The sequence below is a fragment of the Asterias amurensis genome, chromosome 9 (assembly GCF_032118995.1).
Source record: "Asterias amurensis chromosome 9, ASM3211899v1".
In the NCBI taxonomy this organism is placed as follows: Eukaryota; Metazoa; Echinodermata; class Asteroidea; order Forcipulatida; family Asteriidae; genus Asterias; species Asterias amurensis.
Genome location: NC_092656.1, coordinates 5,649,787 through 5,668,147, shown reverse-complemented (window position 1 = coordinate 5,668,147; position 18,361 = coordinate 5,649,787). Strand labels below are relative to the sequence as shown.

Sequence of the window (18,361 nt, the reverse complement as noted above, 5' to 3'; positions counted from 1 at the left end):
TTCCTGGATTTGTTCCAAGAAGGCGCGCTATTACCCGACGCGCTATCAACCACGAACCACTATCACCTCGCGAGGCAGGACAGTCTTGAAACAAGACTAATCACCACTGGGGGGGGGGGGCGGTGAAGTTAATTGTTGCGATCAAGTTTTTATGCTTACAAAAATGTTTCAAGTAATTACCGATAGTCACGTGTCCAGTGCCTTTAACCACGGATATAGAAATACTTCTATCTTGATGCTTTAACCAATGAGAAATTTAAATATGAACAAAGACACAAGAAAAACACACACACAATTGCAGTGCTGTGTGCTTGCTAAGGATTAGATTGATTTATGTGGGTTTACTCTTTTTAAAGTTCAGCATTTTGTTTTGATAAATTTAATTTGATAAATTAATTAAAGGCACTAGACACATTTGGTATTGTCAAAGACCAGTATTCTCACTTGTTGTACCCAACATTGTGCAAAAACAACAAATCTGTGAACATTTAAGCTCAAAACTGTCATTGAACTGTGAATGTAGGAGAATAATGAAAGAAAAAAACCTGTTGCACATTTTGTTTGGTGTGTATTCTCAGATGCATAAAAAAGGCTTCAGCCGAAGTCATTTATTATAAGAGTGAGAAATTACCTCTCTCACAAAAACTACATTACTTCACAGGGAGTGCCGGTCACACAATCAACAACCCTCAATGCTTGATATTCCATGCAAGTAGGTTTTTATGCTAACAATTATTTTGAGTAATTACCAATAGTGGAAAGTGTCTGGCAGGGGTTGATTTTACACCTTTCTTGACAATCACAATGCATTCAAAAGCTTATACTCGAAATTGGTAGCAAATCTTTGGGTTGTCATGGAGTACCTTTATTCAATGATTAATTCACATCTGTGAACAAACTACACAGCATGCTTTGGCACATAATAGTTTCAAAATATATATTAAATAGCCTCTTAACCAAAGCACTAACATCAAAACCTGAGCACAGAAATGAATACCATTTAAAAACACCCACCCAAATAACAACCAAAACAACATTACTTCGAAACAACAAACTCAAGAAAGATGTTTGGGATAATTATTTTTCAGAATGGTACAATTTGGTTAAGTTCTATGTTGTCTGCAATGGTATCATGAATTTTTTGTCCCAAAGCCTCGGTTGTGTTACAATCATTATGACTGGAAGTAGACAAGATGGCTGCCATAATAAGGTATATTTATAGGTTTCCCCCAATCTCTGTTGAAAAAGATGCAACACAAGGTTAATGACTTTTAAAGGCTTTGTATCATGGCCATCATATTTAATTTTACTTTGGATAGAAAAAAATAAAACAAAACTACAAAAAAATAATTTAAAATCCTTCTTCATTTGTTTGGTCTTTCTAGTCTTTTCAATATTAAATTTAACACACTGTGATAATGCTAGGAGTTGCAGGTTCTAAAAAACAAGGAAGAACTACACAAAAAAATTATCAATAAAAACTGTTATGCAAAGTACAATAACTATTTCAGAGTTATAATAAAAAAAAGTGATTTCATAGATAGTTACCTAAATTAAGTCAGTAGGATTTGGAACTTTGCATGGTGGAAATACCATATGGAAAGATTTGCGGTAACAATGACTATTTCTAAACGAGTTGGGGGTGTTCTGAAAAGAACCGTTGGTTTCAACTCGACATTTCGATCAGTATGCTCTGATCATCTTCTGGAGATCTTTTAAACAAAAACAAAAGCTGTATGTTAAAGCTACTAAGGTATAGTACCATAGGTGATTGGAAAAAGCAAAAGTATTTATCTGTAAATCTATAAACAAGAATATTATTGAAATGTCCATCTGTGCATTAAAATATTAATCGTGCTTACAAACACAAACACAAATTGAATCTCATTCTTCTCGAGTTATTACTTTTGGTTTTAGCCACAATGGACTTGACATTGATCTGGGGGGGGGGGGGGGTCCCCCAAAACAATAGGCCTCTGGGGGATACCAAGACAAGTTTACAGACCAAGTTTGGAGTTGATGATGCAAAGTCCTTCCTGAGTTATCAATTGGACAGTAATTATTTTGTTTTATAGAAAGGTTTGCGGTAACACCATGTAATGACTATCTCTAATGAGTTGGGGTGGTTTTGAAAAGAACCATTGGTTTCAACTCAACGTTTCGATCAGTATGCTCTGATCGTCTTTTTTTCTTTTTTCTTTTTTCTCCAGAAAAATGGTGATACCGCAAACCTTTCTATATCGTATTTACACCATGCAAAGTTTCAAATCCTACTTATTTTGTTTTAGCCACATCGAACTTGACACTTGATCAAGGGATTGTCAAACAATAACAGGCCTATGGGGGATCCCAAGACCAACTGACACACCAAGTTTTGGAGTTTTGATAATGACGAGTCTTTCCTGAGTTATCGCTTGGATAATAATTGCACACACAGACGGACAGATAAAATAAATACACACAAGGAAAGACAATTGGCAACACTATGACCCTCCAGCTTTGCCAAATGGGCATAAAAAAAGTAGTTTTAAAAATAAAATTAAGAAAAAGAAAATTAAAAAGGATTTTATTTCAGATAACATAGACCTTGTAAATGTTTAACAAAAAATCTGAACAGAAACTGAGTGACTCCACTCTCCAAGTCTTGAAGTTGGCTTTAAAAAAAGTAAAGTTTGGCAAAATATACAGGATAGCTGCATGGTATAGTAATCACTGAAAAAACAGTAAGTCACCTGGAAGTGGTATTTTTTCAAAATAAAGCTTTTGTCACTAATATATGTGTTTTGATGAGTGGAATGTGAATAAACAGTTAGCTAAGGTTTTAAAAAATCAGTTCTTATGTTATTTACAAATTTAAGTGTAGACCCCGACCCGCGAGGGCGCTGTTCGTGACGTCAATCGAGGCAGACTTTGCCTGTAATGCGTAGAGTAAACACAATTGCAAAGTACATGTACGGACAAAATCGTGAGTTTGTACGTTTCAAAATTTTTGTTTTTTGTTTTTTTCCGGCAATGCCGACCAGGTGTATTGCTGTTGAATGCAGAAAAACACTTTTTGAAATGTACCAACTCACGACTTGGAGGTACATGTACTTTGCACGTGTTGCAGGCAAAGTCTGCCTCGATTGACGTTACAAAAGGGGTAGGCGGAGTCAGCCCCCCCAAACAACTTTATATATTTTTTCAACATATAAATCGTGACAAACAATTACTAAAAAAATTGTTTTATTGTTCGTAAGCATATACTCTTATGTTTGAAAGAAAAAAAAATTATATTTCCAGGTGACTTTAAGTTTAAGATGTAGTGACCCATAGGCCCTACTTAATATGATGCTAATTTTTTCTACTGAACTGCAGCAAGGAGGGTATTTTAAACATTTGTTTGCCATGATCTTTTTAGAAACTTGGATATCAGAATATTTGATGCCTTAAAGTGAACATACATACTTGGTTTTGGTTACTGTACACATTTCCCTCAAAATAGTATAGCATTTTTGAGATGTCGCTGAAAATCTTAAGCAGTTATACAACTTATACTCACATGAAGAATATTTGAACTGGAATAAAACAAATCTGAGAAACGTTTCTGACAGTAAGTTTCTCAGATTAAACTATTCGCCATAACAACATTACATATCTCTCTCTCTAGTCGACCGAGGTCAGAATCATGTTAAGCTTTGCCCATCCCATAATATAAATATTGTTAAAAATACTTTGAAATATTAAAAGCTGCTGTTCTTCTAACCAAGTAAGTTTTTATTGCCATTAAAGGGTCTGGGTACTTTTTGTAGGACACAAAACACAATGTCCACAGATTAACATTTAACTCACACAGTTTAAATATATTAAAACGATGAAACGATAAAACGTAGAAAGCTACCCTTAAAAAAATCACTTGCTGAGGTGATGTAGTTTTCGAGAAATGAGTAAAACAATAAGTCACTAACATATTTTTTGTCTTAGTGACACAAGAATCAGTTTAGCATGTAAAACATCTCCGTGACATTGTTTTATTAATTTCTCCAAAATTACAGCACCTCGACGTGTAATATTTTTAGGTGAGCTTTCTACGGACACCATCTTCAAACTGTGTAAGTTTAATGTAAATCTGTGGACATTGTGTTTTGGTTTACAAAAAGTACCCCGATTCTTTAATTCTAAGAGCAATTACAAAACATAAACTGAGTACTATTTGACCACCTTAGTAATCGGCGGTGGATGCTCGACTAAAAAAATGTAGGCTGCACTTTAACATTGATAAATCTAGCTATGAATTTTCCTCTTACTTAAACAATGGCACCAAGCTATTAATATTACTCTTTTATATATATAATGAATAGGGTAGATGGCCTTAGCTTTCGATCCAATCCGGACCTTCTTCAGAGGCATAAAACAAGTACAAACAAATACATATCCATTTATAGAAAAAGAGAGGGGGAAAGGGATTAAGGAAAGGATCCAGAAAGAAGCGGGAAAATAACAGCCAATCAAAGTAATCAAACTCTTTTATATATATATATATCTCAAACACAAACAAAAGGGTGTGCACTATACTGTGTATATATACACAGTAGGCCTACAGTGAAAGAGACTGGCACTGAACTTTAATATATATATTTTTACCAAAACAAGAAAATATATGTTACTTCTATTTTTGTCCCTTTATACTTTTTACATCTATGGTTGAGATAATTATTAATGTTTAAAAATAGCACTTTCGATACCATTCGTCTTGTAAAACCTCTTTATTATTAAAGGCAATGGACACTCTTGGTAATTACTTAAAATAATCATCATCATAAAACCTCACTTGGTAACGAGTAATGGGGAGAGGTTGATGTACAAAACCTTGTGAGAAACGGCTCCCTCTGAAGTGACGTTAGAAGTTATTTTCCACGAATTTGATTTCGAGACCTCAAGTTTAGAATTTGAGGTCTCGAAAACAAGCATCTGAAAGCACACAACTTCGTGTGACAAGGGTGTTTTTTTCGTTCATAGTTGTCTCGCAACTCCGATGACCAATCAAGCTCAAATTTTCACAGGTTTGTTATGTTATGCATATGTTGAGATACACCAAGTGAGAAGACTGGTCTTTGACAATTACCAATAGTGTCCAGTGTCTTTAATTTGTTTTGTTTTAGCTCATTCAACTGGAACTGGTGTCACAATCATGACTTACATTCTTAGTGGCAACATTTGATACAAGTTTCAAGTTGATACTTTGTAGCAAAAATGAGTTAGGACCATCCAAGGTTTAAACTGTTCCGCTCATTCAACTGTAACTTGTGTTAAGGGCTCTTAACTCTAACAAAGTCCAACATACCCTACAGGAAATACCCCGGTGTGTGGCAGGTTTATTTTTCCAGGACGAATGTGTGCAGATAATTTCCCACGTTCGTTTTGGAAAAAAAAAAACGCCCCACATCGGGGTCAACCCAGGGAAGCTAAACGAACTCACCCAGTATGTTACAGCACCAGGAGCGTCATTGAGTGACGGATATGCGCGCTATATAAGAAGCCACTATTATTATTATTATTATTAATTGACTGACCGCTGGCAATGGGGTCCAACCCAACTGGGGAATTGACGATTGGGAATCATTATAAAAAAGGATCATTCTGCTTCGCAAAAAAAGAAAGAAAAAAGATACAACTCTCCAAATAAAAATAATGTATTGCAGCATTTCATGCCTGGTAGGGTAACATGTGTCAATGATCAAGGCACTTTACCACATCACAAATTTGTTCGCTTTCACGCCTTCTGAATGGGGCATAAAGCCATGTCATGTGTATGATACTGAATGGGGCGTTAAGCCATGTCATGTGCATGATAAAAAGGTGACTTCATTCGCACCGTCCTCCTCAACAAACCCCCATCACTTATATACATATGAAAATATCTAGAGCTTCCAGCAGGGCGGATATGTGCCAACAACAAGTCTTTATTATTATTATCATGATTATTTTTTATTGCGGTAACACCATGTGTGTATCTTCTTGCCAGGCAGAGGTTGTTCTTGAGGTTGTCTTGCTATATATTCTACCATGGAGTAGATTCATTGGGTTTTTCGCAAGACTTCCCAGTTCTGTAAGAACGGTCCTGGGCCAAATTTCATAGGGCTGCTTTAACACAAATTTTTGCTTGCAAAAAATTCCTTACTTAGTAAAATTAGATTACCATAATAATACTATGTAATTGACTGAGCGCCTAACAGCGGCCACTCAAATCAGTTCTGTGTTTGTTTGCTAATTTCTTAGTATATTGCTCAATTTGTGTTCTTACTCTTATACAATTGGATTTGTTACTACACCTGTAATCTACAGGATTTTTTCTGTGTATCCTGGAGTCATCTGAATTGTGAAAATAGTGATTTTCTGGTGGAAATTTTTCACTGTCTCAGCTGAAGATTCTGGTGTAGAAAGCCAACACACACTTAGGTGGCTGCATCCTAGTTTCTGTGTGCAGTCATCCACTTAGTCCATGGACACTGTTCTCCCATCTGGGCACAATGGAGGTAATAAAGAATCCTTTTCATTCACTCCCTGCTTGCTAGACCATTGTACTGTACTGACTCATCTGTGGTCAGCTTTGTTCCATCAGCATCAGTTGAGCTTGGTGCTTGCATTCTGCCAAAGACATATCTAGGACTCATCCAGCATTGTAAATAACTGAAATGCCCTATATTTCTTACTATGACAACTCCCCAGCCACTTTTCATTTGGAAATTGTGATCTTTGGTGACATTGCTACAAATCCCGGCCCTGAAGGTGTCAATAAGTCAAACTCAGCAAAAGCTAGTCCAAACTCTGCAAACTCCTACTCACGAAACAAGCTTCTCAGTCTCCAATATGCCCCCATCCACACGTGCTACAACTCTGCTGCTTTCCTGTATACTAACATTGCAGAACCTTGGCCTTTTTGTAAATCCCAGCACTGTTTACCGACCTACACATCGTGGTAAAAAAGCTGGTCGCCGGAGAACTGCTCATAAAACCCCTATACCCGAAGTTACACTCCCATCTGTTCCAGTCAGTGACTCCAGCCAAATTGCAACTCAGCCTTTGTATTCTGAACCCACATTCCATCTGTAACAAACGAGACGATTTTGCTGATTTTGTTCTGCACAAAGATCTGGACCTTGTTGCCGTTTCAGAAACATGGCTGAGACCAGACGACAACTTAACATGTCGTCAGTGTACCCCTGCAGGCTACTACTTTCATCACATCCAAAGACCTCACAAGACCCGTGGAGGAGTTGCAATACTGTACAGATACTGTATCTGTCTCTGTGAAAAATAATGACGTCCAGTACACAACTTTTGAATCTCTTCTTGCTGAAGTTTCCGGAATCTCTAAATCTGTTCGCCTTGTCATTGTATACAGACCTGAAAGAGATTCAAACGGCCAACATGTGACTTTCTCAAGTTTTCTTAGGGACTTTGAGAACTTGATTTTGGAATATCTCCTTCATCCATCGGGAATCATCATCACCGGTGACTTTAACATTCATGTTGATGACATCCACAACGCCAATGCAAACCAGTTTAAGCATCTACTTCAGGCTTTTGGCCTTACCCAGCAATATCAAGGAGCCATCTCATCGTCTCGGTCATTGCCTCGACCTTGTCATAACTCGTGAAATCACCCCACCAATTGTCTCAAACTTTGTTATTCTACCTGGATTATCAGACCATTATGCAGTCATGTGTAACTTGAGTCTGTGCAAAAAGCTAGCCCAAAGTACCAACCGTTACTATAAAGAGCAGACAATGGAAACATGTGAATCCTCCCGAAGTGTTCCGCAACATAGGCACTCATTTAGCAAATCTAGAAGTTGATCACGACTGCTTGGATTCCTATGTCAGCCAATATGAGAGTACAGTCAGTGACATCTTACTGGCTTACTTGCTACTATGCCACTCGAAGCAGTCAATATTTGTTTACTACCTGGGTAAAGAAAGTTGGTCGGACTACCACTTTAGCTTATAAGATCATTGTTAACTGCGGAGTGAGTTCTTAAATTGGTCTCAACGTTTCGACTAGCTTGCTCTAGTCATCGTCAGGAGTAGAATGTATAGCATGACAGTTCTCTAAAGAACAAACTCTACCTAGCAAGTTAATACACACTTGGTGCCACTGCAAACCAAATATATATTTTTATTATAATTATTAAGGTTTCATTGAATAAGAATTCTACATAATATACAAATATGAACGGTTGAAATCTGAATTGTTCCATTAAATGGAAACACGTGATTTCGCTGAGTTGTTGTTTTTTTAAAACAGATTATTATGAGTTGAAATTTAACACAAACTAGATACAGAAAATCCTCCACCCCACACGTTACATTCTATTTCAGTCTTTGGATTTCCAAGAGAGTTATTTGGAACTCTTTTAATATTTTGGTTTATCTTGGGGTGGATACCCAGACCCGCCTGGAGGTGGGGGGGCCCCAGACCCGCCCGGAGGTGGGGGGGCCCCAGACCCACCCGGAGGTGGGGGGTCCACAGACGGGTGCATCAAAACACCAGGGGGTGGTAACCCATGTGAAAATCCTGGTAAAACAGGGCCAGGGCCCTGAGGGGGATTCATAGGATCCCATGTAGGTTGATTGGTTGGCATGCTGTAGGTTGGGTACTGAGGGGCGTACATGAGTTTACCGAATGTGTAGTCGTGGCCACTCTTGCTTGGGATCTCCTGGAGTCCATCCATGGCCAGCTCGTAGCTCGGAGGAGGCGTAGACTGTCCAAAGTTACTGTTGTGTGCTACATCTATAGACTGTACCCCATCTGCAAGGATAAAGACAGGCACTGGTCTTATAGGCTCTAATGATTTCATTGGATACAGTTTGTTTATTGGTTTCATGTGATGAGAGGTATGCTTTCCATATCTGTGTGAAGATTGGTCCGAGGTGATGTAGTGTCAACTTGCACTCAACTGCCCTCACAAGTACCCATTTTACCCCCGGTTGGAGAGAAGCAATGGTAAGCCTCTTGTTTAAGGACACAAGTGTCACGACCAGGATTTGAACGCACATCCCGTTGAATTAAAGACAGTGGACACTATTGGTAATTGTGAAAGACCAGTCTTCTCTCTAGGAGTGTCTCAACATATGTACAAAATAATAAGCCTGTGAAAATTTGAGCTCGATTGGTCGTTGGAGTTGTGAGATAATTATGAAAGAAAAAACACCCTTGTCACACAAAGTTGTGTGCTTTCAGATGCTTGATTTCGAGGCCTCAAATTCTAAACTTGAGGTCTCAAAACCAAATTCATGGAAAATCACTTCTTTCTCGAAAACTACATCTCTTCAGAGGGAGCCGTTTCTCACAATGTTTTATACCATCAACCTCTCCCCATTACTCGCTACCAAATGAGGTTTTATGAGGATAATTATTTTGAGCAATTACCAAAAGTGTCCACTGCCTTTAACCACCAGAACTTGAGTTTAATGGTCCACTCGGCCACGACACCGCCCTCATCTAGACAGGCATTGCAAAGATATGGGGGTTTAACAAAACCTGAGGCGTAACTACTACTCATCACACTTGAAGTGCAAGTGTGTAAGTGATGATGTCGATGCCCCAAGGGGATTCTGTCCACCCGAGTCTGACATGTCCTCCACACGGGACAATAATAACAATAATAATAATAACAATAATAATAATAATAAACATAGCTGTGCCAGGTGATATAAGGGTAGCCTCGAAGGAGATGGAAAAGATCGAGAAGTACCAGGACCTGGCCAGGGAACTTCGTAAGATTTGGCAGGTAAAGGTAAAAGTAGTCCCCGTGGTGGTTGAAGCACTTGGCACCATTCCCAAAGCACTGGGGAAACATCTAGATGAAATAGGGACAAATGTGAGGGTAGATCTGTTACAGAAGGCAGCGCTTTTGGGAACAGCGAGGATCCTGAGAAATAATAACAATAACAATAACAATAACAATAACAATAACAATAACAATAACCATAACAATAACAAAAACAATAACAATAACAATAACAATAACAATAATAATAATAATAATAATAATAATAAATAAAACATGTACATGTAACACCATTTATAGAGCGCCTTTTCTTAAGGTTGCAAAGCGCTCAGAGAATGACAGGAAAAAACATCAATGGGAATGCAATAAAAAAAACCAGGAGGAAAACCACAGCATTTAGTCAAGAAAGTCCTGTAAAAAGCTAGCCTTGCTCAAGGCAGTCGCATTATTCGCTCCGAAAAGACGCAGCTGTAAACCCACCCGCCGTATACCCTGTGCATGGTGTGTGCGATCACACCGAATGACCAACCCGTATACACACTGTCACATCGCACGAGTACTGTTCACACAAGTCATCGCACTCGTACACCACTAACCGCATGCGGAGGCCGTCAGGCCGACAGCCTTGTCGGATCTGTATCTTCCCGTTGTAATGTGTTGTATTGAAAAAAATCCAATAGTGGACGAAATTGGGGGGGCTCGAGGATATGCTAGTATGCAGCTCATGAATATGTACATCGTTCGTCAGACCTATCAGACAACACAGGATGTGAGGCAAATGAATTATTCATTCTGACGTCCAATCACGCACTTCCCTTATCACGACCTTTGGACCCTATCATGCGTCCGTGGTGGTGGTGTGTGAGGTAAACATGTCTCGTCTTTCGCGGGCATTATGGTAATGAGCTGACCGTGGGAACTCTTCGCTTATTATAGTAATGAGGTCAGTGGCTTCAACACAGATCCTACAAGGCTGTCGGCCTGACGGCCTCCGCATGCGGATAGTGTACGGGGGCATCGTGTCGTGCGATGTTACGCACAGTGAATACGGGTGGGTTTTACGCACAGTGAATTCGGGTGGGTTTTTATACAGCGGCGGTCTTTTTTCGGAGTGAATAATTCGACTGCCTTGAGCAAGGCTAGTAAAAAGCTGGTCTCTCTTTGACTAGAACTGCAGGCCCAGCAAGGGGAGATTTACTGATTGAAAAAGAATGTTTTCATTTTAACTAGATTGAAAGGAACACGTTGCCTTGGATCCGACGAGTTGGTTTATAAAAAGCGTTTGTAACCATTTTTTATAAAATGCATGGTTCGTAAGGATGTTTTAAAAGTAGAATACAATGATCCACACAAATTTGCCTCAAAATTGTGTGGTTTTCCTTTAACTGTGCGAACACGGTCGGTCATGGGAGTCAAAAATTTGACCCCCATAAATGGCCGACCGTGTTAGTCGACAAGGTAAAAGGAAAACCGTGCAATTTAGAGGCATGTTGGTGTGGATCATTATATTCTACTTTTACAACATCTCTCTACCCATATGCTTTTTATTAAAAACAAAATTGGTTACAAACGCTTTTCAAAGACCAACTCGACCGATCCAAGGCAACGTGTTCCTTTAACGTGGGCTGAATAAGGTGAATGGTTCAAAAGAGGGCGCTATCAGAGTGTAACACAGTTCACCAAATTATGAGGAGACCAGTCTCCAGGGGGACAGAATCTCCTGCCACAATCAGATGAACATATAGTATTGCCTTACCATTGGCCGAGGGTTGCTGTGTGATGACACAATTAGTAGCTTGTGGTGAGCAAGGCTGATGCAAAGGCACTGTTCCTATGATAACTGGCAGTATCACAGAAGTATCAAATGGAGTGTGTGAAACATGAACCACAATCTAAACAGACAAATCAAAACAATTTCAGACATTCTTGAAGTGGAAAGCAAGGCAAGATATCGATACACCAACCTCAGGGTTCTCCACATGCTGTTTTGTTCAGGCGCTGCGCCCGGACAAAATTCTCAAAATACCAAATGCGCCCGGACAAAAAATGCCGCGCCCGAACAAACATGCAACTGCTGATCGTGCAGGAATGGTTTGTGCAACTGCCAGTCGTGCAGGAATGGTTTGTGGTTTGTGCAATTGGCTTATCTATTTGAGCATGAATAGTTTGCGCAATTTGCTGATAGTATAGGAGTAGTGTGCGCAATAATGCCAATACATATGGAACAATTTGCGCAATTTGAAGATCATGCTTGAATTATTTGCGCAACTTGAAAACAGTGCAGAAATGGTTTGCGCAATTTGGCGATAGGGCAGGATTGGTTTAACGCCCGGACAAAATTTAACCCTGTGGAGAACCCTGAACCTGATTATTATACCAACAGGATTGACCTTACCTCTACTTTATACTCAATCATGATGATATTCCAGCCCTGCGCCTACGGTGGGATTTGAACTGGGGTCTTAGACGTGGAAAGCAAGGCAAGATATCGCCACACCAACCTGACTATAATACCAACAGAATTGACCTTACCTCTACTTCATATTCAATCTTCATGATAAGGCAACCCAGCGGTCCTGATGGGGGGACGGCTGGTATCAATAGAGGGCTCCAGACCATCGATGCCGTCTCTCCAGCCCCGCATCCAGACCCGTTTATTTGGACCAAAAGTTTAATTACTTCCTTGGTTTTTCCCACAGTTGAGTGGAAAGAAACCCTCTGTTGAGACAAAGCAAAGAATGACCCAGACTTGACAATTTAAGTGTTGGTTGTTGTAAATATTAAAAGTTTTGACACCTGTAGAAGTTTCAGCTTCATATAAGTTGTCATGTTTTTGAGAAGAAAAAAAGTGAAAATCACAGACCAATGTTTTCAGGAGAGTTGCGTATATTTGTTGTACATGCTTCAATATTTTGTGTGAAATTACTTCACTCATTTCTAAAATACAACACAAAACATAAAGTCCACCGTTTTACATCTTACAGGGTTTAAAGATTTTTCTGAGGGAACAAGTTTGTCACCTTCTGGAAAACCTTGTCATTTACACACATGCCACCTTCTTTTCATGTGCATGTAGCAAAGCAATGTTCACGAGTGTGTTAATATAATACACGACCATGCGAGCGTCAGTTAAACTACTGCTTCGTAAAGTGGACGCGTAGTAGACTGTTAAACATGTGAAATGTTCCTCTATATGCGTATTTACCCTATGAATGACCGTTACCGATGCGACAGTCTACAACGCATGCGCTAGTATCTTCTTTGTGTCAATACCGGAGCAGAAACCCTAGCCATAGCCCAAAGAAATAGAACCCGGAGAACGCCGAGTGTCTCATTGTGCATGTGGTTTCATTGTGAGACTATTTTTATGGACGCGCATACGCCATTTTTGTTATGCACGTATGGCAAAGTATTTTGATGTCAAAATATTTGCCATACAATGAACACACTAGTAACGGTCTTTATGTGCGCTGACTTCTTGCCATTTTGCCATACGCGCATCTCACGCGATGATCATTTTGCCATAACACGAGTATTGCGCGATATCGATACGCTGCGTCCAGAGACGACACAAAGAGTGGCCGAGCTCAGCGCTCTCCGTGTTCTATTTCTATGGCTATAGCCGTAGTTGTAGCCGCCATCTTGGTTGAGGCCTTGGAGACAGCTTACCTGAATGAGTTTGACAGTGATATCGATAATGTTTCTGTTGCTGTTGTTTTCTATATTGCAAGACACAAAGATGGGCTCTCCAGCTACATATGCAGCCTTATCAGTCAACGCTGTGGTTAATATGGGACCAGAGGCACAGCACCAGAGGCAGACAGTCTTTGAATCATTCCCTTGTAGTGGGTACTGAAAAATTAATACAAAATTAAAAAAATCATATTTTTTACGTTTTGTTTTAATGAGACAAACCAGACATCACATCGTCTGTGATTAATCCCCCCGTTGTTGGTATGGAAAGTAGAAAAAAAATTTAAAAAAACATTTTGTTAACAATTTACTTGAATAAAATTTGTTTTTGAATGAGATATCACCGGACATCACAAGGCCAGATGACCACTTCAAGTTGAGGGTTACACTTAAGGCCGAGTAAAAAAAGAAATATGTTTAGCGTCCGGGTTTCTCAAAAAAAGGAAGGAGGAGGGGCCTTTTATTTTTTATTTCCAGATGGCCGCCATTCTTTGTTAAAATGTCAAATATCCATTGTTTTTTCCACTGCTGAAACACACAATACATAAATGAAACATTTTGGTCAAGACATTTAGACAAGACATTCTGATTGTTTTAGCTGAGATCGTTTAAAAACCATTTTTCAAAAACAAAAAATCATTAAAACAAAATGTGCATAAAAAAATAGAATAAAAAGTAAAATGAAAAAGCGGGCGCGGACGCTAAACATGTTTTTTTTTTACTTGGCCTAACTAATTCATGTTATCGACCCAAATCAACTATCCCCACGGTCATTTTGCCTCATACTTCCAAGGGATGAAAGAACACAGAGCACGGCCATCTTTAAAAGTGTCAAAAATCTGAATTATTATTGATTTTAGTTTTTACCCTAACATCGATGTGTGATTAGCACTCAGGGCACAATTTCATAATGCTGCTTAACAGTAAGCAAATTAGCGTGCTTACTGTGGCAGAAAAATTTGCTTAAGCCTTAGCGTATTGCAGAGGTTATCAGAAAAATTGGGCGGCCATATTGCGTGTTTACCGTGGATTTGCATTATTGTGACGTCATTTATTTCCGTGTGGTAAGCACCGGAAGGTAAGCATGCCTTTTCGTGTGCTTACGGTTAGCAGCGCTATGAAATAGAAATTGCACAGTAAGCACAAAATCGGCCGCTAAGCAGCGCTATGAAATTGGGCCAAGTACTTCCCGAATTCTGTGAACAAATAACAGGCATATTATACTCCGCTGGTACCTTTGCAACTCTTGAGCAGTGTCTTACAAACTAGACCATAGAGATTGCCCAATAGCCAGAGGCAGGTCGAATCCTATTTTATAACAGCGGGTACCGCACGGATTCAGATAAAGAATATTAATTTGGGTTTCACCCACATTGGTTCAAGGGTAAGGCCAAAATTAATATTAAAGGAATTGGGTACTCTCAAGAGGACACAAAACACAATGTCCACAGATTTACATTAAACTGTTTTAAAAATTTTGTGCATGCACATTATTTCTTGACGACCTCTTCTTACAACGACGTATATCAGCGTGTTTCAGCGTGCTCTTAACCTATACAAAACTTACCCATAACTTATTCGACGTACGCCAGCATATTCGGCCAAATTTGCATACATTGGCATACGCTGGCTTAAACGTCAAGGTGACAGGGCCTTTACACAGTTTGAAGATAATGATGGTAGAAAGCTTCCCTTAATTGATCACCTGCCGAGGTACTGTAGTTTTTGAGACATTGTTACAAGTTACGGTAAATACAATTTACATACTAAAACTGATATGAAAACATCTCAGCAAGTAATATTATAAGGGAAGCTTTCTACTATTATTATCGTCCAACTGTGTATGTTTAATCTAAATCTGTGGACATCTTGTGTTACAAAAAGTACCAAGACCCTTTAAACAAAGACAACTCCCTAACCCTTGCAATCTGCATCAGGTTGAGATCAATGGGCTGCCCAATCACAGAAAACAGCCTCTCAACTGTGTGATTAAACTTCCAGGGGCGGTCGATTTTACACTTGAGCTTGTAACGAATCCAGCCAGAGCAGCCTTCGAACGGGTAGGGTAGAGGGACGTAGGGGATCTGGAAGGTAAAAGGAAAGTGATGCTCGCCAGCTTCCATGCAAACCTTCGACGCTCCTGGGTCTCTCTTATCTGCCAAGTTGGACAAGAAACTTCACTAAATAAAGCATGAGTAGGATTTGAAACTTTGCATGGCGGAAATACAATTTGGAAAGGTTTGGGGTAACACTATGTAATGACTATCTCTAAATGAGCTGGGGTGGTTCTGAAAAGTTCCGATGGTTTCAACTCAGCATTTCGATCAGTATGCTCTGATCGTCTTTATGGAGAAAGCTGACCAGTTATTTTGTATGTTAAATTCTATTAACTGAAAATAACACTGTATCGGTAACAAGAAAGAAGTTTTTTGAATCCCGAACCGAACTGTTTTATGCAAAATTTGTTGTTGTTATGCTATGAAATCTAATTAACTACTGATGATAGTGTATCAAAACAACATAAACAGTCTTACCTTTTCCAAAGCATATTACTCTTTCTTTGAAGTATATTTCTTTGGCTGAATAGTGTCTGGTATTTTTATTATGCCGCTCGGTCCAATGTGTGTTTGCTTTGCCTTGAATCTTGATTTGAATACCTAAAAACAGTAAAGTGAATGTCAATTTAGTTCAAAAACATAAAACAGTTGCTGGCAGTGTAAGCATTTCATCGTAATCCATCATATACATTTTAACATTAATCAACCATCTGGGTCACGAGTAAATAGTGAAAACCTACTATTTTGCATGACATCAATTAAACAAAAATTTGAAAATACCCCAGTTTCTCTACTCCCACTGGTGGAGAGCGCGTCACGTCGGGCACACAAGAATATCACGCTTTAGTAATCTAAGCATGCGCGCGTACACACAAACCACGGCCATCGAACAGATTCTTTACAAAGTTTTGGAGAATTTTTTTTTCAATAGTTAAAGATACTAACCCTATGTCAGATTTTTGGCCGATTTGACCCAAAGTGTTTAGGTATTTTGATGGGGGTCGACAAAGTTACAAGCTTTCATTCGAGCCATTGCTCAATTAATAGTAGCAGTGAAATAAAGTGCTCAAAATTTTTTGTCGGGATCCTGACAATATATCATGTGACCATTCTTATTTGTTTTATAAGAAACGTTTTAAATTTTTGTCATACTTCCTGACCATTAAAAGTAAAAGTTAAATGTTTTTTCGTTAGAGCGACATTGGCTGGGGGCGACATTGTCAGGGGGCACCTTTGCTAGGGGGCGACTTTGTTTGGGGGCGACATTGTCAGGGGGTGACTTTGTAACAACTCGGGCGAGCCGGTTAGTGGGTGACTTTGCAGGGGGCGACTTTGTTGGTGGCGAGCTTGCTAGGTGGCGAGATGACCAGCCCCCTATTATATTACTCAGTAGGAGGTGTGATAAAAGACTTCGATTTGTTATCACTCTTATGTGCACATCTTACCAATGAGTGTTGCGCACACCCTTGTATTGTGTTCACTCACCTCTGACATCGTTCTTTTGTGCTCCGAGAACGATTCTTATAAAACCACGAACGTAGTCTCCTGGCTTAAAGATTGACACATCTCCATCAAAAATCACTTCAAAGTGTTGTAAGTTAGGCATGGTGTGCTGTATCTGGTTTCAACACACATTCGACTGCTGCAGTAATACAAGAAATGTTAAATGGCTTGTCAGCCTTTGCTTGTGTTCCGCCCCAACTTGCCAACCGCGCCAACTATAGAAGGGACTCAAAGTTCAAGTTCGGGCGTCTATGGCAAGCCATATGCCCAATAATTCTGTTTATCGACCGATAAACATTGTTTTTCGAGAAAAACTCTGTTTATCACTTGATAAACTTAGTTTATCTCGATAAACACTGTTTTTCGCCGATAAACAGAGTTTATCGAGATAAACTTAGTTTATCAACCGATAAACAGAGCGCCCGCTAGCGTTCGTTCATTACAAGCGTGGACAGCTTTTGCCGTGCATAATCGGAACGTTTGTTGTGTGTGACCGCGCAACACCAATGGTCTTGGAACCAAGACTACGACTTCGGCTACAGCTACGGCTAGATCGCGCGCGTCTGCCTATTCTTCAACACTGGTAGACGCGCTGATCTAGACGTAGCTGTAGCCGAAGTCGTCGTTTCGGACACGGCCTTAATCTTAAACTAGCGGGATGCCGCGCTTCGCGCGGCACCCCGCTAGGATATAAAAATCCTTTACACAAATATTTCGAAATGTGGGTGAGGGTGTTATACGCCTCTCTCAATATTTATGCATGGCGTCATAATTCTAACCCAAAATGAAGCTATTTCGCACGTCCACCACTACTTGCAGTGGCTGTACCCACCTCGTTTTGGGTTAGACAACGTACCTTATGCATCTAGAAACTATAAGGCTCCCCCGTGATCCTTATAGGGGTCTAATATGTTGGGCCTCCCTAACGTTACACGTTTTTCAAATCAGCGTTGATAGGTGAAACTGACCGTTAGCCAGCAATAACTAAAGTTTCTTTTGTACTACACTACCAAAACTTTCTCCACACACTCAATATACATTCATAATGCTTGCATTTCCTTTTTAAAAAACATCGTCAAAAATGACATTTTTACGTCCCACGATACATAGCGTTGCTACAGCACTATAAGTAAAGCGAGTTTTTGGAACATGCTGTGTGCCACAAATCTAATTTATCTACTGTATTTTTTTTTCGGGGGGGGGGGCGGGGGTGGTAAGAGCGTAGGCCTCTTTTTAGTTTACTCTCATCTGAATTGGTCTTGTAAACTTTCTGGTCAATAGGCTGCATGTATAACGGGAGCACTTAACGTGAACGTCAACAAAGTGTTTTGCAGG

General features: G+C 39.5%; 1 protein-coding gene across 1 annotated transcript; it reads right to left on the bottom strand.

Moving 5' to 3' along the window:
* Nucleotides 1–843: 843 nt before the first annotated feature.
* On the bottom strand, nt 844–17,371 carry LOC139941643 (arrestin domain-containing protein 3-like). Its single transcript, XM_071938230.1, has 7 exons — nt 17,009–17,371; nt 16,001–16,123; nt 15,386–15,621; nt 13,443–13,625; nt 12,306–12,491; nt 11,530–11,665; nt 844–8,791 (listed from the first exon to the last, which is right to left on the bottom strand). Exons 1-7 carry the CDS (start codon nt 17,127–17,129, stop codon nt 8,397–8,399), a joined length of 1,380 nt encoding a protein of 459 aa, XP_071794331.1. The 5' UTR covers nt 17,130–17,371; the 3' UTR covers nt 844–8,396.
* Nucleotides 17,372–18,361: the final 990 nt, after the last annotated feature.